The sequence below is a fragment of the Gadus morhua genome, chromosome 4 (genome assembly GCF_902167405.1).
Source record: "Gadus morhua chromosome 4, gadMor3.0, whole genome shotgun sequence".
NCBI classification, from domain to species: Eukaryota; Metazoa; Chordata; class Actinopteri; order Gadiformes; family Gadidae; genus Gadus; species Gadus morhua.
This window is the reverse complement of record NC_044051.1, coordinates 11,653,305-11,677,474: the sequence shown is the minus strand read 5'-3', so window position 1 is coordinate 11,677,474 and position 24,170 is coordinate 11,653,305. Positions and strand designations below refer to the sequence as shown.

The window sequence follows — 24,170 nt, the reverse complement described above, 5'->3', positions numbered from 1 at the left end:
GAGAGAGGCGTACTTTTAACATGGATCACAGCTCAAGGGGTACACTGGTCCAAAAAGGTTGGGAACCACTGGCCCATGCAGCCGAGCTGGACAGCTCCTTTTTTTTTTTTCTGCCTCCATGGGCCCCTGCCGGTGTCCGGGCCGTCGATATTTACGCCACTGGTTCCATGACATTAAAGCATATAAACTACACACTGTAAAAGGTTGTTACATTGACATTTAGGGGATTTTGCTGACGCTTTTATACACGCATGCACACACCGACGGCGGAGTCAATCATGCAAGGCGATAGCTAGCTGGTCGGGATCAGTTGGGGTTAGGTGTCTTGCTCAGGGACATCTCGACACTCAGCGTAGCCGGGGTTTGTACTAGCAACCTTCCGGTTACAAATGGACCTCTCTCTCCTGTGCTCGTAGTGCACCATAAAGTGTAACTTTAAACTTCTATTGAAAATAAACTGATGAAAGGTAAATGCTCACTTTAAGGCAAATCCTCCTTTTTCCATTAGAATGACTGCCTTGCAAGTGATGTCATATGTTGAATAATTTAGTTTACTGAACCCCAAACACAAAGTCAATGCTGTCATGTTCATAGAGATGCCCTGTTGGCTGCCGTGTGTGCGTGTCTCCAACAGTGTGTAGTTCATATGCTATAACGTCATGGAACCGCCCATAATGGCACAGCATTATATAAACAAGAAATTTAAGAAAAGGAAACGATTCAGACAACCCAGATGAACTGACTGAGATTCTTTAATAAGAATATTTTCTGCAGCATAAAAAGTTAGCAACAAAACTTCTTAACTTCATTTTTCAGGTGTGCTGTTTAATAAGGGCTTATGGCCAACTAGTATGGGCCTATACCCCTTGTTCAGTGGACCAGCCTTAGAACAAAGGAGTTGGGCCACCCTCTAACTAATAAGGAAACGCTGTCGACCGCTTGGTTCCCGTTGGAGCAGTAGCCATTGCCAAACACATCCAGTCATTGCGGCAGTTCTGAGTTATGCCTTATCGGATCAGGGGCAAAACAGGACATAGCAGTCTGCAGGGCAGGTCACATGCACATTTTAAATGTACCAATATTTCATAAAAGGTCATTTCATGGGCTAAACACACAATTCCAGATGAATGATGTAGAAAACGGGATCATCTTTTAATGAGACGGTAACACTGGGAGGACGTCACTATAACTTGGGAATCGGAGCGACACACGTAAAGAGTCAGACTGGAGAGGACCACATGTAGCTATACTCCACTCCTCCGACAGTGTGTTGCCCATGGCTCTTCATGACAACGTTTACATCCTTGATCGACAACCAGCCTTTATGTTATCTGGCGTTGACTCTTCCACATGTGGATCAACAAGGTAAAAACGGCCCGGAGAAAAGAGAACCCCACAATACAGCGCAAACGTTGTCATGGTAACAGATGCCCTACTGCTCCCACAGTGTCTAGAGCTCCAACCTCCATTGAGGGAGAGACTCTCCTCACCTTTCTGTACGTCGCCGGGGGCAACGGTCCAAACGCCCAGTCCATTTTTTTTTTTTTTGTGTGTTTCTTTTTTTCTTCTTCTCGGTGCGCATCGCTCCCGACTAAAACACCCGATCGAACTCAGTCTGGCTGGTGGTGGCCGGGTTCCGGTTCTGATTGGGCTGCTGCTGGGGCATGTGACCCCTTCGGCGGGGCGGGGCCAGGTACTCAAACATGGAGGTGTTGTGCGTGGACAGCATGTTCTTCAGATCCGACGGCATGGGGTCCGACCAGAAGAAGTCGTGGTTGAGCGCGTCGTCGCTGTCGATGCGCTGCCCCGGGTCCAGCACCAGCAGCTTGTCGATCAGGTCCAGGGCGTACGGGTCCTTGACGTAGGCCTTCAGCCGGTCCTTCACCTTGCGCTTCTGGCCCTTGGGCAGCTCCATCTTCTGGTAGAGCTCGTACTTCTTGTCCACCTCTGGCCACACCTGGGTCAGTGAATTGGGTTCATTGGTATTAGTGTTGGAACAGTTCATTTTTTGATTCAATAGGTGTTTCTATTCCACATGCCATAATAACTACAAATAATATTTGTGTTTTAGAACTATATAAAAAGAAAAACAGCGTTAATTAGTTACTGACTGGAGTTCAGTAAGATTCATATTTATTTTACAATTCAATATTTTAAAAAAAAATGGACATCACAACACATAGGCCTAGCCTAAAGGAACGAGCAGTTTATATGATTAATGAATACTGAACATAAGGAATTTTAAAAAGAAAAATGGCATACCAGTTGCAATATGGGTCGAAATAATCGCAATTCGATAATTCCCCCAAATCGTCCAGCCCTAATTAACATGGCGATGAGCATGGCATCGACATACACAACTCCACACGTCAAAATGCAGAGGTAGACACGGATGGGGGGGCTTACGTCAGCGGTGATGGAGCCACACAGCTGGCTGATTAGTGTGAGCTGGTGCTGCTCTGTGTTGCCCTGCATGATGGGACTCCTGGTCCACATCTCGGCCATGATACAGCCGGCGCCCCACAGGTCGATGGGCGGCCCGTAGTCCCGCTCGCCTGCAAGCAGAGCAGGCCCACCGCCCCGTCAGTGTTGAACCGCAGCCAGACAAAAGGGCTTTGGAGAAGATGGTTATGCACACGTTTGTCATCGTTCTAGCTAACCATTCTTATTCTGACACACACACACACACACACACACACACGGTTGTTTGATGATTACGTTTCTTGCATTTGGCTTCATAAGTCATTTCAGGATCACCTTCCAACAAATCTTCTATGGAAGCTTGCGGGGGCGCTCGTGTGTCTATGAGAGCCCGGACGTTTTACCTAGCAGCAGCTCCGGCGGCCGGTACCACAGGGTGACCACGCGGTTGGTGTAGCGGTTCCCCTGGCTCCCCTTGGCCAGGCTGAAGGCTCGGGCCAGGCCAAAGTCAGCCAGCTTCAGCACACCGTCCCTGGTGATCAGCACGTTGGCCGCCTTCATGTCTCTGTGGAGGATCTGAGCCGCAATGCCACCATTAAAACATGAAGAACTTCCCTATTTAATATTTAAACTACACATGAAAACAGACAAGTCATCAGGTCACAATTCAGGTGATGAGCCTTTCACTTCCAAGTCCAAGTTAAGCCGCAAGTCCAGAGGCTACATATAAAGCATGCCCTCCCGCATGGTACAGATTTAGATGTGAATAGTTAAACCCCTCTTCGGAATGCCGAATAAGTTAAACAGCGCCGTACCTCTAGAGCAGTGCGACTGTAGCAGAGCATGTGCTAAAGGAGCAAAGCTGCACCTGGCAGCATGTAAACCACGTTGTAGGTCTCACCTTGTTCCTGTGGATGTAATAAAGGCCATTGAGCAACATCTGCATGACCTTCTTGATTTCTGCCAAGGTGAACTTTACATTGGCGTTGCTCAGCAGCCCGGCCAGGTCATGCTCACAGAAGTCAAACACCAGGTAGATGCTGCCTTTGTATCTGTTGAACTGAGTGGCTGGCAAAGAGAAGGAGAGAGAACTGTTAAATATCAGGATAACAAAATAATGTAATCTGTTTATATGGTCAAACATAATAAGTCAAACCCAAATAAACATATGTTGATCATGTACAAGGCAGCCAAGCCGATGTATTCACCAATAAATACATAAACATTATACACAGACACAACAATGCAGACATGGCCCCAACCTTTGGTTCGGCAGATTTCAATCAGATTCACTACGTTTTCATGTTTCAGCAGTTGTAGGATCTTGATTTCCCTCAGAGCTGTGATTGGAAACTACAACACAGAGAACATAATGCATAAGATAGTGCACAGCAACACTAACCGAGGAATGACCTCCTGCTTAGTCCCTGTATTTGCATTAGGTAGAGAGACGAGATGGAGAGCTGCTATCTAAAATACAGCTAGGCTTAATCGAGGGTCACTATGCAATGCTGGAATGGACACATTTACATTTCACATGAATAGAAAGCCTGACTTAATTTACACTGATTAACTTTGAGACTGTGGCAAAAACACACTGAAAATCGTACCCCTTCTTTCTCGTTTTCCATGAGAACCTTCTTCAGGGCAACTTTTTTCGTAGTCTGCCGGTGCTTTGCTTTGAATACTTCTCTGTAACAATCACAGAATCAAACAACAATATAAGCCAGGTAATGATTGTATAGAAGCCAAGCCACCCAGAAATGTACAAATACAATCCCATTATACAGCTGGGTAGTCTTGCTAACTAAGTCAACCACGTCCCAAAGTCGATGAAATGCATTGAAAAGGCTGTGTTTACCTAGTCTCTTTAATTAACCCTTGCTAACAAAAAGGCTAATCTGAGGCTGTACTTTGTTAATTGAAAGTTGGTAACATGACCGAATACATTAATGGCACTAAAGATATAGATGTATCCGCTTCATTGTACTCACCCAAATGTCCCCTGTCCAATTTTAGCCAGCTTTTCATATTTTGAGAACTCGTCGCAGAAAGGGAATTCCACGCCGTCGTAGTATTTGGACATGATGGCGGCCTCTCGGTCGGGCCTAGGGAAAACACACTTTAAAACACCAACTAGCACAAGTCGAAGCAAACAAAGGGAAAACGAACGGCAGCAAACCACAGATTAAGACGATATTTCGCATACTTCTCAGCGGCCGCAGCGGCGGCAGCCGCATTGCTTGTCTTTTCTCGTTGCATCTCTTGACTTGGTAAACAGTAGAGCAAACGGAAACCTTCTTCTTCCCCTGTTTCCCGGTCCTTCTTCTTCTTTTTTGCAAATGCAATAAACATGAAACGCGCTTGTGCAGGCTGCCACCTACTGGACGAGGGTGGAACTTGCTTCACCTCAATGAATGAGAAAAATGTCAGTTCATATTTATTTACTTTTCTTCACGGTTTTAAGTTGCCGCCGACTGTTGCTCAAACAACAGGGAAATCTATGTTCAATTAGTTATACTACTTAATTAATGGGGCCGGTGAATTATTATTATTATGTAAGACTATTCTTAATCTCTCCATATATTCTTTCATATGAAGAGTACATTTTGAAGTTTTGTCTTCTCAGGTGAGGTTTCACCTATAGCCTACCTCCCTCATAGTATTCAAGGCATAATGTATTTGGTTATAGTCTTTTCAATTTTAGTTCATTTTTCAATTTCCTGCCATAATCGAAACACGCACACACGCACGCACACACACACGCACGCACACACACACACACACACACACACACACACACACACACACACACACACACACACACACAGACACAGACACACACACACACCCACACACACAGACACACAATCGCACAATCACATTCACGCGCGCAGGGGCACGCGCAGGCACACACACACACACACACACACACACACGCACACACACGTGTGTGTGTGTGTGTGTGTGTGTGTGCGTCGAATGGAGTGGAGTAAAAAGTACAATTTTCTCCTACGAACTGTAGTTGAGTAAAAGTACAAAGTCTCACACAATAATGATTCTCAATCTGTACTTTACTCAAGTAAAGTACAGATACCCTGAAAAGTTACTTAAGTACGTTACTGTCCACCACTGTGTGTATGTGTGTGTGTGTGTGTGTGTGTGTGTGTGTGTGTGTGTGTGTGTGTGTGTGTGTGTGTGTGTGTGTGTGTGTGTGTGTGTGTGTGTGTGTGTGTGTGTGTGTGTGTGTGTGTGTGTGTGTGCGTGTGTGTGTGTGTGTGTGACTGTGTGTGCGTGTGTTCGTGTGTGCATTGCCAGTTGGACTATGTGCAGAAACCACAAATCTTTCCGCTGGCTGTTGTTGGTGGTAGAGTTTCATTTTGGGATTTCTGGGTATCCTGTTTGATAGTCTGGAGACAACCATCCTAGACCCCTTTTCTTCTGCTTGCCAGAAAGCCGTGAACCAACTTTAACCAACCAGCTTCTGGTGAAAGATAAATCATCAGAAGCTGAGGATAAACATTGATTGAGCAGAAGTACATTCCAATATAAAGAGATGTGACATTTGACTGCTAGTTTGTGATAAGTATGAGACGCTGCGATAGTTGTGGTTTCCATACAGAGTATTTGTTGAAACAGAGAAAGGCAAGCATTGTCCTATTTGAGATTTTTTATTTGATTGAATTCTGAGCTGTGTTATTATCATTAGTGTTGGTATTAGTATTAGTAGGAGTGTCATCATTCATGTTAAAAACATAAATCATAGTTTGCTGTGACAGATACTACTTTTCTTTTGCTTCAAAGGGCCCCTACTTTACCACCAGGTGTGTCTGTGAATGGTCATTTCAACTGGTTTCAAAAACTGCCCTGCACTATGACTTAGTGCGAGTGTCCACCTATACCTATGTTGGATAGATCAGTCTATCCAGCAAACATCCTGACCTCTAGTGGTGGGATGCAGTGATACAATGGCCTCACAGACACACCTAGGGCCTGATGCTGTGTGGGACTTTTAAGAACATCAGAACATCAGAACAACATTGTCAGAACATCCACGACCCCTTCTGGGTCAAAATAAGGGCTTCAACTTGGCAAGTTACATTCTGTAAAATCTAGTGGCACCATGACTTAAGGATTGTGCCTCAAATCATGTAAAAGAGAAACAGAAATAGATTGTGATTGATTTTCCTTACTTCCCCAAAGAGCGAAGCACAGTAGAGGAAGAGATCTGTGGCTTCAGGCTATCCGCAGAGGGAGTTAGTGTTATGACACCTCTTGCCTTTGGGTGTGGTTGTCCGTCCATCTTGAAGTAGGCAGACTGAAAAGACACCCACCACTTTCTTCCGATATAATGAATTAGAAATCAATATTTTTTCGTAATATAGAAATAACATACAGTATTCGTGCTTGAACCTTAGCCTTATTGAGTTATTCTGGTGATCGTATTCTACTGTTCTGGCTCTCATGCCATCCCTGTGTCCAGTCCAACTACCAGCCTGTGTATTAAGCCCATGTAGCGAAAGAGAGAAAAAACCTTCCTGGATTGTGGCTTTTATACTTCCTGGTTCCAATCAGGAACCAAAGATGCCTGTGGGGAAGAAAGATGAAAACAAGACAAACCCACAAACACAAGCGCCACTCGCAACCCAAGGCACGTTAGAGTTGATCACACTCTGTTACCAAGTTCTTCATGACGAGCATTTTGGTCAAGACGATAACACGATCCAGCCCTTATCAGGGACTTTGAGCGTCTCCATCCGGCCCGGGATCCAGGAGTGTCGGCAGCTGGGGTGCAACCATGGGAACAAGCTAAATAACAACTAATATCAACTGAGACTGTCTTAGATTCTACCCGACCCAGAAAGCCTTGAGCTCTTTTCAAAAAAGCTCATTGACCAGAGCCCTGCCAGAACACGTGTTCCTCTTGGAGTTGCATTTCAAAGATGGAGATAGTTTAGAGCACAGAAAACAATAAATCAATTGCAAACATACACATCATCATCGCTTGACGTTGTTGAAATAGAATCGTTGTCTTAATGTCAAAATGTGTTGCGTTCGGCTCGGCTTGCACTCATATCTGTTCAGTGCCCTCAACATGGCAACCCGCGTGAGTTTGGGGTCTGGGGAGGAGGGAGCGGGCAGAGACAACTTTCTCAAATTTTGTGATTTGGACTAACGTACCATTTTTATACGCTTGGTTTAGAGATTACATAATGTAGCTTTAAGTAATCATAGCAATTGGTATTATTGGTTTGCATGCTTGTGTTTTTGCAAAGTTACAAAGTCACAAAAGCAAATAAATGGAATATTCTGCAATTATTCAACAAATTTAAATAAAGTAGCAATAAATTAACACTGATACACATTCCCCAGGTGCTTCAAACCCTTGTCCTATGTTTTATCACAACTTGTGGATGGGCGCATTTTATTCATGAGAAACCTTGTAGTTCCAAAGTTGCAAGTTTAATGTTTCTGCCAGTGCCTACGTATGTATATATGGATATTGTTTGATATATACTTAGCACTAACTTTTTTCCATATCTTGACTCTGTACCAACTCCTGCCGCTAAAGAGCCCAGAGTTGATCAGACAACACCTGACTCAAGAAAGAGAACACAGGAAATCAGGTTCAGAACCGCTTCTACCAGTTGCTAATTTTAACCTCCATAACTTCCTAGTGTTAGTTTTTTTAACTTCATACATGTGAGAACCATCCATGGTAAGAAGTTATAGCTAAACTGACACGAGTGAATTCAGACTACTTCATCAAAGCAGAATCCTGCAGAGGCTCCTCAGCTTTCTTTATTGTGGAACCGAGGCAGATGGAGAAACATCAAACTGTCTCTTTCAAGATGAAGATGGCCTGTGTTCCACGACACTGGATATCCCTCTACCTTCACAGAGACCTAAAATGTTGTGAGTCCAACCATCAGAACAGTTATCAATACTAAGAGGATGTGAGGAAGATGGAGCTGCGACCAACCACCCAATGGTTGTTGTCGGCCAGCCCACACCTCAATGAAAAAAGGATTGAACACGCTAACAATAAACTGATGAGAATCAAACAGGAAAACCACGATAACATCCCGTAGCTGATCAACGCAAACCACTGGTCTCATGTTGTAGTCATAGCAACATGATCTTGATTGAGAAGTTTTAATAAATTGTCAAACGGGTATGTTTTCCTTCTTAGGGTTTTATTCACTCATTTATGAACATACAGTATTCATATATATTGCGATTCTGTAATGTACCTCTAAAAGAACAACCCATTTTTTTTACTGACTCTTATTAAGAAGGAGAGCTTTAAAAAAAACTGAAATTGAATACTCATTGGACTTTAATTCTTTCACAAATAAAAGTACAAGACATTTTACTCTAGGTATACAATGAAATACAAATACATGCTGTGCATTGATTGCATTAATACTGTTCACTAAATAAGGTATCAAAATGATAAGAACCACAAGGTCATTTCAATATATACAAAGATGTGTGTGCGTGCATGCGTGTGTGTTTGTTTGTGTGACTTTGTGTTTTTATGCGGGTGTGACGTGAGTGTGAGAGTGGGCTGTTACGTATTTTAAGAATCTAAGCTACCCACACATAGACCCAATTAAGCAGGACCAAACATAAAAGCCGTAAATACTATACATAGCCACAAGGGGAGCAAGACCTTATTGAAGGCTGCAATAGATACTTTAGCCACAGAGGGCAGCACCACAGACCAGGCGAGGAAAACCGAGGATTACGTCCCACCGGTTCCTCTCCAAGTCTTCCGGTCCTCCCTGAGTTCATAAAAAGCCTCCTCATCGTGGAGACAGGCTAGAATTCTTCCGGCAGCGATTAGACATACGTGGGTTTGTGGCTAGGATCAGCTAGGAGAACGCTCGCACGTGCTTAGAATACATCTTCAACCTCTCTTTGCTTCAGAGTATCAGTTTACCATACCGAAAATACTTTATACAAATAAAGTCTCTTTAAAGCTATTCCTTTGGATTCGATCACTTTCCTTGAAGAACTCTGCAGGGCTGTATGTGTTGTGGTGGGAGGAACCATAACCAATACGCCTCTCAAAGCCCACTCGTACTGCGGGCGAAGAAGCTGTGAGATCCTTTGTGCTGTGGAGTTTCCAACACAGCATAAAACACACGGCTGTAGTTTTCATCCTGCGTGTGAGAGACACAACGTGACATTAGGACAGTACAACGACTGAGCACACTTCTTAATAGAACAGAGTGTTAACATCATTTAATGTAAGTGGTGTACTATCAGATACCTCATCTTGCAGTGTTAAAGGTCTGGTTTCCTGAGAGATGCCAGGGTGTTTTCCGGCACGAACTGAAACAGAAACTGAGTTAGAATAAAAGAGACAACACAATCAAATGAAGTGCAGAAAGACTTCCAGTGGATAAAAGCACATGATGTCCTACCCATGTGACTGCAGAGGAAGTAGAGGAACAAAGAGAGGAGAGCGGAGGAGGGACACAGGATGATCAGCAGCATCCAGCACTGTCCACAGTCTGCAGCAGCAGGGTCTCCAGCACCGGCATCTAAAGGGATATCTAAGGACACATAATGTTGTTCAAATTCAGCGGTGCTCTTACCTTTTGACAATCTTGGTTCATAGAAGTTAAGTTTGTTCGACCATTGTTCAGGATATAACTGCTGAATGCTCCTGCCCACTAGTTTAATATACATCTATTGATGCACTTAGACACATCATCAGTGATGGAACCTGGGGTCATTGGGTGTTTCGGGTCTCGCAACATCATACACCCTCAACCAGGCGACCCAGCCGGGATTGATCAAGTCCCAACTTGTGTCTAAGTAGCATGTACCCACGGATCGCCCCTCTTGATCCACAGCCATCTAGAGGCCTTCTCAGCTGCCTCTGTGGTGGTCTTGATGGCCTTTCTCTGACGTGCACCTGTGACTCCAAGCATGCTGTATGCTTTGCAGAGAGATCGCGCTGCAAAGCCTCTACAGCCCACCTCTATTGGCACACACCGGGCACGCCACCCCCGTCTGCGGCACTCCTCCACTAAGTTGGCATACTTGGCACGCTTCCTCTCATTGGCCTCTTCCATGCGCTCCTCCCAGGGAACTGTCAGCTCCAGTAGGACCACCTGTTTGGTTGAATCTGAGAACAGAACTATGTCTGGTCTCAGGGTGGTTTCCACGATGTGCTCTGGGAATCTGAGCTGCTTCCCCAGGTGGGCCTTCATCTGCCAGTCCGGTGCGGTTCCAAGGAGTCCCGTTGCCCCTCTTGGCTTGGGCTTAGGCTTCTCCCCTGCTCGAATGAAAGCAATCGCCTGCCTTGCTGGTCGGAGAGGCTTGTTCTGGGTGATGCTGGTGAAGATGGTTTCTGCTATCGCCTTCAGCACCTGGTCGTGGCGCCAAGTGTAGCGTCCTTCTCCCAGGGCTTTGGAGCAACAGCTGAGGATGTGCTCTAGCGTTCCCCTTCTGAGGCACAAAGGACATGATGGTGCGTCAACCTTGCCCCAGCAGAAGAGGTTGGATGGGCTGGGCAAGACGTCATAGACGGACGCAATCAGGAACTTGATCCAGTAAGGCTCAGCTTGCCAAAGCTCAGACCAGGAGATCTTGCGGTCCACTGCCAGTTCCCATCTCGTCCATGCGCCTTGCTGTCGCATCCCCACCATCTGGCTAGCACGCAGTTCCTCCACACCAGTTCTCACTTCCTCTTGGACCAATCGGCGTCTGTCTTTGCCCAGGGCTTTGTCGTAGCGTGTGGTTGCAACGCTACCAAGCCCTGCTCGTCCAGATGCCACTGGGCCGACCAGCACGCTGTGACGCAAGCGTGACTCCGCCTGCTCGACTGCTTCCTGCGCCCTCCACTTCCTTCCAGTCCTGACTTCGATGCCAGCCGGGGAGACCTTTGGATCACTGGATTCCCTGTACTGCAGCACCTCTCTTGCACGGGTTACCATGAACTCCTCATTCAGGCTGCTAATGGGGAGCTTCAGTTTGTTGTTGTGCCCGTATAGAGCGATGCTACTCAGGCTTCGTGGCAGGCCCAGCCATCTACGGAGGTAACGGCTGATCTTCCTCTCGAAGCCCTGTACTGTTGTTATTGGGAACTCGTACACAAGCAGGGGCCACAGAATCCTGGGGAGAACACCATGCTGGTAAATCCAGGCCTTGAATTTACCAGGCAGACCCGACTTGTCCAATGCTGTCAGCCACGCCTCCAGCTCCCGATTTGTGGCCTTGATGGATGCAGCGTCCTTCAGGGTGCAATCAAAGGTCTTTCCGAGGCTCTTGATGGGTTTCTCGGTCACTGATGGAATCTGGGTGCCGTCCAGAGAGAAGCGGAACTTGTCAGTCACTTTCCCTCTCTTGAGCACCAGGGACCTAGATTTTGCAGGCTTGAAACACATCCGAGCCCAGGTGATGATCTTCTCCAAGCCCTGAAGGATCCATCGGCACCCCGGCACTGGCGTTGTCGTTACTGTCAGGTCGTCCATAAAGGCTCTGATGGGGGGCTGGCGGACTCCAGACTTGGTGAGCGGACCTCTGCACTCGACTAGGTGACTATTAAAGATGGGAAGGACTTTGGCAGTACACACTATACGACCGGTCTTGACAATCAGTGGTGGTCTACGCTATCGGGTCATTTGTTTCCTCCCGTTGTCTGTTCCCACCGTCATCGCCAATTTCAGTCTCAGACCCCTCTACACGACGCAGTCAGGCCCCATAATACTAAACTGGTTTGAAAAGACTTTGCCCTCCTACCCCCAAGGGGGGCAGCACATTTACGTGTCTCAGACCCCGCACACTAAACAACCATCAGAGCCGACCTCAGCCCTGGTCGCTCCCCCCTCTCCCCGTCGGTGAACTCATTATCGTGGGTAAGTCGCCTCGTGGGAAAGGACCGAAAGCTTTGGTTGAAGAATGCTGGCTTATTTATTTTGATGTTTTCATGAATTAATAAATTTTAATATTGGATATAATAGAGGAACATTTTAATTAATTAAACAATACAATAATGAATCAATACACTCTCTAGCCTCTACAATTGTTCTGACCTTTATCTTAAAAGTGCAGGACGATCGTAGGGATTGTAAATGTAATTGTAATGGTGGAGATGGTAGCGGCACAAATGCTTCCAATCAGCACATCCTGCCCATCTTTAAAAAGTGCTTGGCTTGGAACACATTTGCATAAGATCCCGACATATGATAATATATTGAATTCATATGAATTGACAACAAAAATAGTCAACTTACCAAACAAAATCCTTGTGATTATTTTACCATATGTGTACATAGATTCTTTCTTGTTTCCTTTTTCCCCGTTCAGTTCTTCAGTTCCACAGTAGTAGAGACCAAGGTGAGAATCAGTGATGTTCTTAATCAGTAAGTCGTATGAGTTTGACGAATCGTTCAACATCATATTTAAATGGAAGAAATTTCCTCCATCCCCACCATAACCAAAAATGTCTTGATCTCTGTCCTTCCAATTCAGAGATAGTGTTGGCTGATTTTCATGAGAACAGTTCCTGTACCAAACAAGATTTACACCAGGTGTGAGTTTACAGTCACAGTATAGAGTAACGTTTTGTCCTGGTCTCACGGTCAGCTCCACTACTGGGTTAGAGAGTACGTCCTGACAGGACACAACAGCACCTGAACGAAAAATACTTTCAATTAGTATTAAGATCAAATGTGCAACATGGAGGAACAGATGATGATATATAAATGTGATTTTAAAACACCAAATACCCATCAATCCTTACACAGGACATCATGTACAACTCATGTATTATTGTAATTGAAATTTTAACATAAATATTTTACCCAAGATGACGGGAAGAAAGACATACGTCCAGCTCATCATGATGATCTGTGGTGGAGTGAAGACATTTGATACTTTCATCGCACCCATTTGACTGAAGGCGGAAGGATTAAAAATGACTTGTGATTGGTTGGCCTTGTGGAAAATGTTGCGGTTATTTCTATATGCGTATCAGGCGAGGTAATATGACCTGAGTTTTGTTACATTTCCATGTTAGATTAAACTTTTTGCACAAGGGTGCAAAAAGTCAAGGGTGCACACACAGAAATTTGGCATCATACAAGATAGAGAAAGCTTCTTTTATTTTACATTACAATACAAATATAAATACAAATATGGCAGAAAACATGTTAACATTTTTGTTTGGTAATTATTCAACAATATTTTGTCTAGCATTAAGTTTTATTAATAACCAATGATACAGAAATCTTGTTTTAGTATTAATTGAATTCATTTTTTCATCCACAACCATCTGACAAACCATGTTTTCATATATTAATAGCATTTGGCGGCATCATAGGGAATGAAACCTAACTTTTGGCAAGGTGAAAACCTGGGATAAATAAGTGGCTCATGAACTGGCTGACACATTGCAGTAAAACATGGATCCTAAATGTCATACATTCTTAAAATAAATTAAGGCATTTGTAAATTCACAGGAACCCTTTGTCCATGGTTAGTTGTATCTCTTCTTCATCTCTCCTATGTGGTTCAACTGAGTTTGGGTATGAACTCAATATTTTTTCTGTTCTTATTCATCTGTCTGTGTGCATGCACTTCACTTTTTGTTCATACGTGTGTGTGTGTGTGTGTGTGTGTGTGTGTGTGTGTGTGTGTGTGTGTGTGTGTGTGTGTGTGTGTGTGTGTGTGTGTGTGTGTGTGTGTGTGTGTGTGTGTGTGTGTGTGTGTGTGTGTGTGTGTGTGTGTGTGTTTTCTGATGGTGGTATAGCTTCAGCCTGTTTATAGGAAGCATTGCTGGTTGGACGGCGTGCAGACACCACAACTCTTTCCGCTGGCTGACATTGATGGTAGAGTTTCATTTTGGGGTTTCTGGGTAAACGCTTTTAGAAGCATGCAATAACAAACAACAGAAGCTCTGATAGTCTTATGCTGCTACTGTTAAGTGCTCTTCAATTACGACTTATGACCAGTATGCTCCTCAACTGGTCTCACAGAGTGACAAAACACCAGTGCCAAAGACTCCGAGCAGTTGCTAAATCCATGTCCCTTTTTTGTAGACCATCAGTCGCCTTAAACCTACCAGGTTCCTGGACCCACAACTTAGTCATTAATGGTCAACATTAATGCCGTCTCTAGTTTATTACGTTTTGATGTTCCGATGCTATTTTGCCCAAAGTATCTCTTATTGCCCTGTAATTGTCATTAGCTTTTGTGGAGTCGGCCCTACAACTCCACCGAGCGCTGAACAGGATTTTAGAGTCTGGCTTATGAAATTGGCGCTGTTATGAATATTGTGTTCCAGCAAGAGGTTGAGGCGCTGGTAAATGTAAACAGAGTCTATAGACGTTATAAAAAAGAGTCACCCTCCTCACAGCAATTATCAATTTAACGAATGTGCCGCATGGATTGATGGATTTAATAGGCAAAATATAACCTTAAAACACCTCAACATCCTGCATCACACTTTTCTTTTGCTGAGTCAAACAAAAATATGAAACACATTATTATGCCACATTATTTGGACTTTATTTATTCATTCATACATTTGATCAAAAATGCAATTTCAAATACATTTTATCCACAGGCAATTTCAATACATACAAACATGTGTGTTTGTGTCTGCTACTGTGTGTTTTTGTGTTGTTGTTGGGGAGTCTATGTGTTTTTGTTGGGCTGTACCCTTTTTTTGTGGGAGGAACCCTAACCAAACCGCCTCTCAAAGCCCACTCGTACTGCGGGCAGAGAAGCTCTGAGATCATTTGTGATGTGGAGTTTTCAAGACAGCATAAACAGGAAGAGGAAGTAGAGGAACAAAGAGAGGAGGGCTTTATTCTTTATATAAATAATATATGTATGCATGAATATGAATAAATAAATAAAAACTGGCCATTAGTTGTATATATAACTAAACTATATATTTTTCGTCCTCTTGACAGCACAAAGATGAGGTCATATTGAGGAAGTAGAGCCCTGTATTGGTATTAAAGACTTGGTCATGGTCACATCCTCTTAGTATTGATGGCTGAGTAGGTGCTGAACTCTGAAGGTTGGACTCTCTTCTTTTTAGGTCTCTGAGAACGTAGAGGGATATCCAGTGTAGCGTAACACAGGCCAACTTCATCCTGAGAGAGACGTATAACCATCAATACCACTGATACATCAGTACCCTACTTCACTCTCTGCTACACCATTACATCATCAACATACTGTACACTCTACGGTAACCTTACGTCATCAACATAATGTACACTTTGAAAAACCATTACATCATCAACATACTGTACACTCTACTGTAACCTACGTCATCAACATAATGTACACTTTGAAAAACAATTACATCATCAACACACATCATAGTATTACATCATCAACATAATGGTTGGTTTCCCGTCTCAAATCAAACTATTGAACACTGCTAAAGTGTGTCCCTTGTTAGACCCTTATGAGGCGACTCTACAGGAGGAAGCTACTTCCTGTAGAGCAATTCTCTTCCTGCGTCTAATAGCACCTGACTATCGCTCAACATTGGGTCCATTGATGTTAATTCAGCCTTCAGTAAACATCTCTGTACAGCGCTCAACCACAACCTGTAAATGTACTCCATACTGTCCTCTACCATTACATCACAAATGTACCTAAGTATATGAACTATACGTTACCTGGTTCCTGATTGATGTTACATCTCTACTGCTGGGTGATGTCTGAGCAACATGGAGGTCTTCATCTTAAAGAAACACAAACAGTCATCATAAGGCCACAAAACCAGCAAAGGGAAAGAGTGGCTGCTACGGAAGACAATATGTAGCGTAGGTGTTCTCAAGATGCAGAAGAGGCCAGTTAACAGAGATGTATACGCTACCTTTCCTTCTGCAGCGGAGGTAGACGACCAAGGATGAGAGGAGGGAGAGGAGAAGAGCAGAGGAGGGACACAGGATGACCAGCAGCACCCAGCACTGTCCACAGTCTGGAGCAGCAGAGTCTACAGCACCGGCATCTAAAGGGATATCTAAGGACACATAATGTTGTTCAAATTCAGCGGTGCTAGTTCTTACATTTTTACAATCTTGGTTCATAGAAGTTAAGTTTGTTCGACCACTGTTCAGGATATAACTCCTGAATGCTCCTGCCCACTAGGTGACTATTAAAGATGGGAAGGACTTTGGCAGTACACACTATACGACTGGTCTTGACAATCAGTGGTGGTCTACGCTATCGGGTCATTTGTTTCCTCCCGTTGTCTGTTCCCGCCGTCATCGCCGATTTCAGTCTCAGTCCCCTCTACACGACGCAGTCAGGCCCGATAATACTAAACTGGTTTGAAAAGACTTTGCCCTCCTACCCCTAAGGGGGGCAGCCCATTTAGGTGTCTCTAGAGCCCACACAGTAAACAACCATCAGAGCCGACCTCAGCCCTGGTCGCTCCCCCCTCTCCCCGTCGGTGAACTCATTGTCGTGGGTAAGGCGCCTCGTGGGAAAGGGCCGAAAGCTTTGGCTGAGGAATGCTGCCTGATTTATTTTGATGTTTTCATGAATTGATACATTTTAATATTGGATATAATAGAGGAACATTTTAATTAATAAAACATTTAATGAATCAATACGCTCTCTAGCCTCTACAGTTGTCCTGAACTTTATCTTAAACGTGCAGGATATTCGTAGGGATTGTAAATGTAATTGTAATGGTAGAGTTTGTAGTGGCACAATTTCCTCCAATCAGCACATTCTGCCCATCTTTAAAAAGTGCTTGACATGAAATACATTTGCATATTATCCCGACACATGATAATTATTGGAATTAATATTAATGAATTTGACAACAAAAAAAGTCAACTTACCTAACAAAATCCTTGTGATTATTTTACCATATGTGTAGATAGATTTCGCCTTGTTTCCTTTTTTCAAAATCTTTGTTTCAGTTCCACAGTAGTAGAGACCAAGGTGAGAATCAGTGATGTTCTTAATCAGTAAGTCGTATGAGTTTGACGAATCGTTCCGCATCATATTTAAATGGAAGAAATTTCTTCCATCCTTGCCATGATCAAAAATGCCTTGATACCTGTCCTCCCAATTCAGAGATAGTGTTGGCTGATTTTCATGAGAACAGTTCCTGTACCAAACAAAATTTTCTTTAGTTGCGAGTTTACAGTCACAGTATAGAGTAACGTTTTCTCCTGGTCTCACGGTCAGCTCCACTACTGGGTTAGAGAGTACGTCCTGACAGGACACAACAGCCCCTGAACGAAAAATACTTTCAATTAGTATTAAGATCAAACGTTCAGCAACATGGAGCAACATATGATGATACATAAATGTGATTTTAAAACACAAAATACCAATCAATCATTACACAGGACATCATATACAACTCATGTATTATTGAAATATAATTTTTTACGTAAATATTTTACCCAAGATGACGGGAAGAAAGACATACGTCCAGCTCATCATCTTGATCTGTGGAGGAGTAAAGACATTTGATACTTTCATCACACCCATTTGAATGAAGGCGGAAGGAATAAAAATGACTTGTGATTGGTTGGCCTTGTGGAAAATGTTGCGGTTATTTCTATCTGCGTATCAGGCGAGGTGATACGACCTGAGTTTCGTTACATTTCCATATTAGATTAAACTTTTTTTTTTTTTTTTTTATTGTCAAGGGTGCACACACAGAAATTTCAGTTGGCATCAAACAAGATAGAGAAAGCTTCTTTTATTTTACATTACAATACAAATATAAATAAAAATATGGCAGAAAACATGTTAACATTTTTGTTTGGTAATTATTCAACAATATTTTGTCTAGCATTACGTTTTCTTAATAACCAATGATACAGAAATCTTGTTTTAGTATTAATTGAATTCATTTTTTCGTCCACAACCATCTGACATACCATGTTTTCATATATTAATAGCATTTGGCGGCATCATAGGGAATCAAACCTAACTTTTGGCAAGGTGAAAACCTGGGATAAATAAGTGGCTCATGAACTGGCTGACACATTACAGTAAACCATGGATCCTAAGTGTCATACATTCTTAAAATAAATTAAGGCATTTGTAAATTCACAGGAACCCTTTGTCCAGGGTTAGTTGTATCTCTTTTTCATCTCTCCTATGTGGTTGAACTGAGTTTGGGTATGAACTCAATATTTTTTCTGTTCTTATTCATCTGTCTGTGTGCATACACTTCACTTTTGGTTCATACGTGTGTGTGTGTGTGTGTGTGTGTGTGTGTGTGTGTGTGTGTGTGTGTGTGTGTGTGTGTGTGTGTTTGTGTGTGTGTGTGTGTGTGTGTGTGTGTGTGTGTGTGTGTGTGTGTGTATGTGTGTGTGTGTGTGTGTGTGTGTGTGTGTGTGTGTGTGTGTTTTCTGATGGTGGTACAGCTTCTGCCTGTTTATAGGAAGCATTGCTGGTTGGACGGCGTGCAGACACCACAACTCTTTCCGCTGGCTTACATTGATGGTAGAGTTTCATTTTGGGGTTTCTGGGTAAACGCCTTTAGAAGCATGCAACAACAAACAACAGAAGCTCTGATAGTCTTATGCTGCTACTGTTAAGTGCTCTTCAATTACAAATTATGACCAGTATGCTCCTCAACTGGTCTCACAGAGTGACAAAACACCAGTGCCAAAGACTCCGAGCAGTTGCTAAATCCATGTCCCTTTTTTGTAGATGTTCATCAGTCGCCTTAAACCTACCAGGTTCCTGGACCCACAACTTATTCATTAATGGTCAACATTAATGCCGTCTCTAGTTTATTACGTTTTGATGTTCAGACGCTATTTTCCCCAAAGTATCTCTTATTGCCCTGTAAATGTCATGAGGAGCTTTTGTGGAGTCGGCCCTATAACTCCATCTAGTGCTGAACAGGATTTTAGAGTCTGGCTTATGAAATTGGCACTGTTATGAATATTGTGTTCCAGCAAGGGGTTGAGGCGCTGGTAAATGTAAACAGAGTCTATAGACGTTATAAAAAAGAGTCACCCTCCTCACAGCAATTATCAATTTAACGAATGTGCCCCATGGATTGATGGATTTAATAGGCAAAATATAACCTGAAAACACGTCAACATCCTGCATCACACTTTTCTTTTGCTGAGTCAAACAAAAATATGAAACACATTATTATGCCACATTATTTGGACTTTATTTATTCATTCATACATTTGATAAAAAATGCAATTTCAAATACATTTTATCCACAGGCAATTTCAATACATACAAACATGTGTGTTTGGGTCTGCGACGGTGTGTTTTTGTGCTGTTGTTGGGGAGTCTATGTGTGTGCGTTGGGCTGTATGCTTTTTTTGTGGGAGGAACCCTAACCAAACCGCCTCTCAAAGCCCACTCGTACTGCGGGCGGAGAAGCTCTGAGGTCATTTGTGATGTGGAGTTTTCAACACAGCATACACAGGAAGAGGAAGTAGAGGAACAAAGAGAGGAGGGCTTTATTCTTTATATAAATAATATATGTATGCATGAATAAATAAATAAAAACTGGCCATTAGTTTTATATATAACTAAACTATATATTCTTCGTCCTCTTGACAGCACAAAGATGAGGTCATATTGAGGAAGTAGAGCCCTGTATTGGCATTAAAGACTTGGTCATGGTCACATCCTCTTAGTATTGATGGCTGAGTAGGTGCTGAACTCTGAGGGTTGGACTCTCTTCTTTTTAGGTCTCTGAGAACGTAGAGGGATATCCAGTGTAGCGTAACAAAGGCCATCTTCATCCTGAGAGAGACATATAACCATCAATGCCACTGATACATCATTACCCTACTTTGCTCTCTGCTACACCATTACATCATCAACATACTGTACACTCTACTTTAATCTTACGTCATCAACATAATGTACATTTTGATAAACCATTCGTTCAACAACACACATCATAGTATTACATCATCAACATAATAGTTAGTTTCCTGTCTCAAATCAAACTATTGAACACTGCTAGAGTGTGTCCCTTGTTAGACCCTTATGAAGCGACTCTACAGGAAGAAGCTACTTCCTGTAGAGCACTTCTCTTCCTGCGTCTAATAACACCTGACTATCACTGAACATTGAGTCCATTGATGTTCATCAAGCCTTCAGTAAACATCTTTGTACAGCGCTCAACCATAACCTGTCAATGTACTCCATACTGTCCTCTACCATTGCATCACAAATGTACCTAAGTATATGAACTATACGTTACCTGGTTCCTGATTGATGTTACATCTCTACTGCTGGGTGATGTCTGAGCAACATGGAGGTCTTCATCGTAAAGAAACACAAACAGTCATTATAAGGCCACAAAACCAGCAAAGGGAGACAGTGGCTGCTTCGACGGAAGACAATATGTAGCGTAGGTGTTCTCAAGATGCAGAAGAGGCCAGTTAACAGAGATATATACGCTACCTTTCCTTCTGCAGCGGAGGTAGACGGTCAAGGATGAGAGGAGGGAGAGGAGAAGAGCAGAGGAGGGACACAGGATGACCAGCAGCAGCCAGCACTGTCCACAGTCTGGAGCAGCAGAGTCCCCAACACCTGCAGGAACGGCATCAAATATGTATATATATATATATATTACAGCTGTCAAGCGATTAAAATATTTAATCGTGATTAATCGCATTAATGTCATAGTTAACTCTAATTAATCGCGATTAATAGCAAATTCTTTTTCTATGCTAAATATCCCTTGATTTTTTTGTCCCATAATTCTTCTCATTTTAATTCTCTTATCAACATGGTGAAGTGCATCGGCTTGCCTTGTGCAAATGATTTTTTATTGATAACAACATTGGCATATACACTGATCAAAACAGGACGATACAAAAAAAGAGCCTATAGTGCAATTAAACGACTGCTTTGAACAAAGGTAATTTGAACATAGCAGTCAGGCTACTGCTTCTTTGTTTTGAGCCAAAGAAAAAAAAAAAAAAAAAATGCTTTTTTTTTTTTTTTTATAAAATAATTACGTTAATCGCGCGATAAAAAAATTAACGCCGTTAAATTTGGTTTGCGTTAACGCCGTTAATAACGCGTTTAACTGACAGCTATATATATATATATATATTAGTGCTGTCTGTTAAACGCGTTATTAACGGCGTTAACGCAAACCAATATTACTGGCGTTAATTTTTTTATTGCGCGATTAACGCAAATTTTTTATTTTTAAATGATTATTATTGTTTTGTTTTTTTTTTTCTTTGGCTCAAAACAAAGAAGCACTAGCCTGACTGCTATGTTCAAGGCAGTACGTTTGTATGTTCATCGTTTAATTGCACTATAGGCTTTTTTTTTGTATCGTCCTGTTTTGATCAGTATATGCCAATGTTGTTATCAATAGAAAAACATTTGCACAAGGCAAGCCGATGCACTTCTCCATGTTGATGAGAGCATTAAAATGAAAACAATTAATGGGACAAAGAAATCAAGGGATATTTAGCATAGAAAAAGGTTTGTGATTATTCGCGATTGCTTGCGGTTAATCTTGAGTTAACTATGACATTAATGCGATTAATCGCGATTCAATATTTTAATCGCTTGAAAGCACTAATATATATATATATATGTGTGTGTGTTTCCCACAGGATTTGGGGACACTATGGTGTTGGGCCCGCAATCCTCTAGGGGGGTCCGGAGGCATTCCCCCCCCGGAGAAAATTTTGAACAGATTTAATTTAAATGGATCAATCTGGTGAATTAATTAATTACTCAATCACAATTATCAATTCCTGACAAATGACTTACAAACTGCTGGTACTGGTATGAATGTTGATGACACAATGTAAAGGGTCATACTGAATGGGGTTGAGGAGTTTTCAGAAAGTATTGAAAAGATGAAAACAAAACAGTGCTGAGCCTATGCTACTATTATTATTATTATTATTATTGATATTATTATAATAATTATGACTATTGAATTCGTAGATTCTGTCCATACCAAATATTCTCTAACTCTCCCCCCCCCCCCCCCCCCCCCCCCCCCCCCCCCACACACACTCTCTGATTACGCTATGCAATCACAGAGCCAGGATATCCGGCTTTGTCTCGTCGGAAGACTGGCCACACTACAAGCTTCGAGAATGCAGCAACAAAGTGTAAATAACAATGGATCCCGAGTTCCTATGGGCCAACTAGGCATTATCATGGCGGTCCTCTGCGCAGTGCAGTGAAGTCTAGTTAGTGGAGATGCGCGGATGAGCTGTAATGTCGTCCGCACCCGCTGCCTAACATCAATATCCACCCCAGGGATGTCGTTAGGCCTATTTTGGGGGGGTTAAGCCCCCCAAGATGTTCAAAAGCCCCCCTACAATTTTATTGAATTTTATGTTGAAACATATACTAATACAATCAGAAGTTGTCTTTAATTTGGATTAAAATTGTTTCCGAATGCGCATTGATGGATACATTTTCGAACCTATTTTCCTTGAACTCACCCCAATATGTAGACTTAAATCATAGTAACTCTTACATTTGTTTAGCTTATTTATATTTTTAAAAAGGAGGACATCCTGAAGGCTCAGAAGAGGGAAGCAGAAGGTCTTAAGGCATGGAAATAAATGAGAGTGAGCCAGAAAACAGGCCCTGATAGATGCTCTGCTGTACTTTCTACTGTAATAAATGATGAATAAAATAACCACTTTAAAGATGTGATGAAATCTCAGACGCCAGCTTTCCGTATTTTTCTCATACGGAAATCCTGAATCCTCAGACGCCAGCCTTCAGACATCACTTCCGGTCTCGGAGCATTCATAGCGTTCCTGTTCGACTTTCTGATTGTGGCATGAAGTTGGCTAGTCGTTGTTTATTGTTAGCTTCATTAGCCTCTTTAGCAAACCAGCCCGAAAACAAACAACACAAATTTACATTGTATTGCACGCACAGCAAGACCATGCAATGTATAAATTGGTGACCAGAATAAAGTAGGAATGTAATCAAGTGTGCAAGAGCATTTAAAATCGACATTAAGATGACTACGCGGTACAGATACAAAAAAAACAAACTTCACGGGCTCAGCCATTTTGTTGAGAGCGTCATCACTGCTCTCGGTATACTCTCAGATTTTTGAAAGATGAAGACAAAAAGGGGGCCTTCGAGAAATGCTGCAAGAAAGCTGGGAGATCTTCGACTTTCGACTCTGAAGTCTGGCGTTCGAGGATTCAGGAACGCACCATAAGCCCCCCCAGCCTCTAAACCTAGTGACGTCCCTGATCCACCCGAAGCAATGTTTTTTTTTTCATCATTAGGGTGACCAGACGTCCCAGTTTTGCAGGGACAGTCCCGATTTTGAGTTGCGTGTTCCGTGTCCCGACAAAGGCCTGTCGGCACGCTAAAATGTTCAACCACTATGAAATGTCCCCTGTTGTCAGTGATTACATAGCCAACGTGGTCTTATTATAGCCCGATCATTAACTTAAAGCCACATAGAAAGTATAAAGCATCCAGCATATGATTTCAACAATGTGTGTGAGGGCATAGCCTACGCAGTAGGGATGATCGCACAGTGGAATGCTTATGGAGAACAAGCAGACGAGCGAAGAGATGTTCGCGTATTTCAATAGCAGGGAGATTATAGAAACATATATGTCAAATTTTTCAGTTTGTCTTGTCAATACGTTAACCTACATATTATTTATTTATTTATTTCAACGGTGACCCGCCCGCAATTCCTCCCATGTGGGCTATTACTTTTTTTCACGCAATCCACCCAACCCGTGGATTATCCACGGTGTCCGCGGGTATGACCGCCAACC

General features: G+C 42.7%; 3 protein-coding genes across 3 annotated transcripts in view; all 3 read right to left on the bottom strand.

Moving 5' to 3' along the window:
• Positions 1-734: 734 nt before the first annotated feature.
• Positions 735-4,767, bottom strand: cdk9 (cyclin-dependent kinase 9 (CDC2-related kinase)). The gene is made up of 8 exons (XM_030354403.1): positions 4,631-4,767; positions 4,416-4,529; positions 4,032-4,113; positions 3,684-3,774; positions 3,323-3,489; positions 2,826-2,997; positions 2,407-2,555; positions 735-1,957 (listed from the first exon to the last, which is right to left on the bottom strand). Exons 1-8 carry the CDS (start codon positions 4,681-4,683, stop codon positions 1,592-1,594), a joined length of 1,194 nt encoding a protein of 397 aa, XP_030210263.1. The 5' UTR covers positions 4,684-4,767; the 3' UTR covers positions 735-1,591.
• Positions 4,768-8,597: 3,830 nt separating this feature from the next.
• The window catches only part of LOC115541674 (uncharacterized), a 49,327-nt gene continuing 33,754 nt past the window's right edge, over positions 8,598-24,170 (bottom strand). Inside the window, exons 1-6 of the mRNA XM_030353512.1 lie at positions 13,245-13,354; positions 12,675-13,073; positions 9,855-9,986; positions 9,701-9,762; positions 9,451-9,590; positions 8,598-8,990 (exon numbers count right to left, since the gene is read on the bottom strand). Of these exons, the coding sequence (XP_030209372.1) occupies positions 9,495-9,590; positions 9,701-9,762; positions 9,855-9,986; positions 12,675-13,073; positions 13,245-13,332 (777 nt within the window). The 5' untranslated portion in view covers positions 13,333-13,354 and the 3' untranslated portion in view covers positions 8,598-8,990; positions 9,451-9,494. Of the gene's footprint in view, positions 8,991-9,450; positions 9,591-9,700; positions 9,763-9,854; positions 9,987-12,674; positions 13,074-13,244 lie in introns of the transcript that reaches the window.
• On the bottom strand, positions 14,921-17,914 carry LOC115541677 (uncharacterized). The gene is made up of 5 exons (XM_030353514.1): positions 17,832-17,914; positions 17,259-17,657; positions 16,283-16,429; positions 16,083-16,147; positions 14,921-15,545 (listed from the first exon to the last, which is right to left on the bottom strand). Exons 1-5 carry the CDS (start codon positions 17,908-17,910, stop codon positions 15,423-15,425), a joined length of 813 nt encoding a protein of 270 aa, XP_030209374.1. The 5' UTR covers positions 17,911-17,914; the 3' UTR covers positions 14,921-15,422.

Coding starts and splice junctions, on each gene's coding strand:
- cdk9 (XM_030354403.1), bottom strand. CDS start 4,683: ATGCAACGAGAAAAGACAAGCAATGCGGCTGCCGCCGCTGCGGCCGCT. Junction 4,530..4,630: donor GCCGCTGCGGCCGCTGAGAA/GTATGCGAAATA, acceptor TGTTTTCCCTAG/GCCCGACCGAGAGGCCGCCA. Junction 2,556..2,825: donor GCCGCCGGAGCTGCTGCTAG/GTAAAACGTCCG, acceptor CTCTGCTTGCAG/GCGAGCGGGACTACGGGCCG.
- LOC115541677 (XM_030353514.1), bottom strand. CDS start 17,910: ATGAAAGTATCAAATGTCTTTACTCCTCCACAGATCAAGATGATGAGC. Junction 17,658..17,831: donor CTTTCTTCCCGTCATCTTGG/GTAAAATATTTA, acceptor TTTTTCGTTCAG/GGGCTGTTGTGTCCTGTCAG. Junction 16,148..16,282: donor CCTCCGCTGCAGAAGGAAAG/GTAGCGTATACA, acceptor TGTTTCTTTAAG/ATGAAGACCTCCATGTTGCT.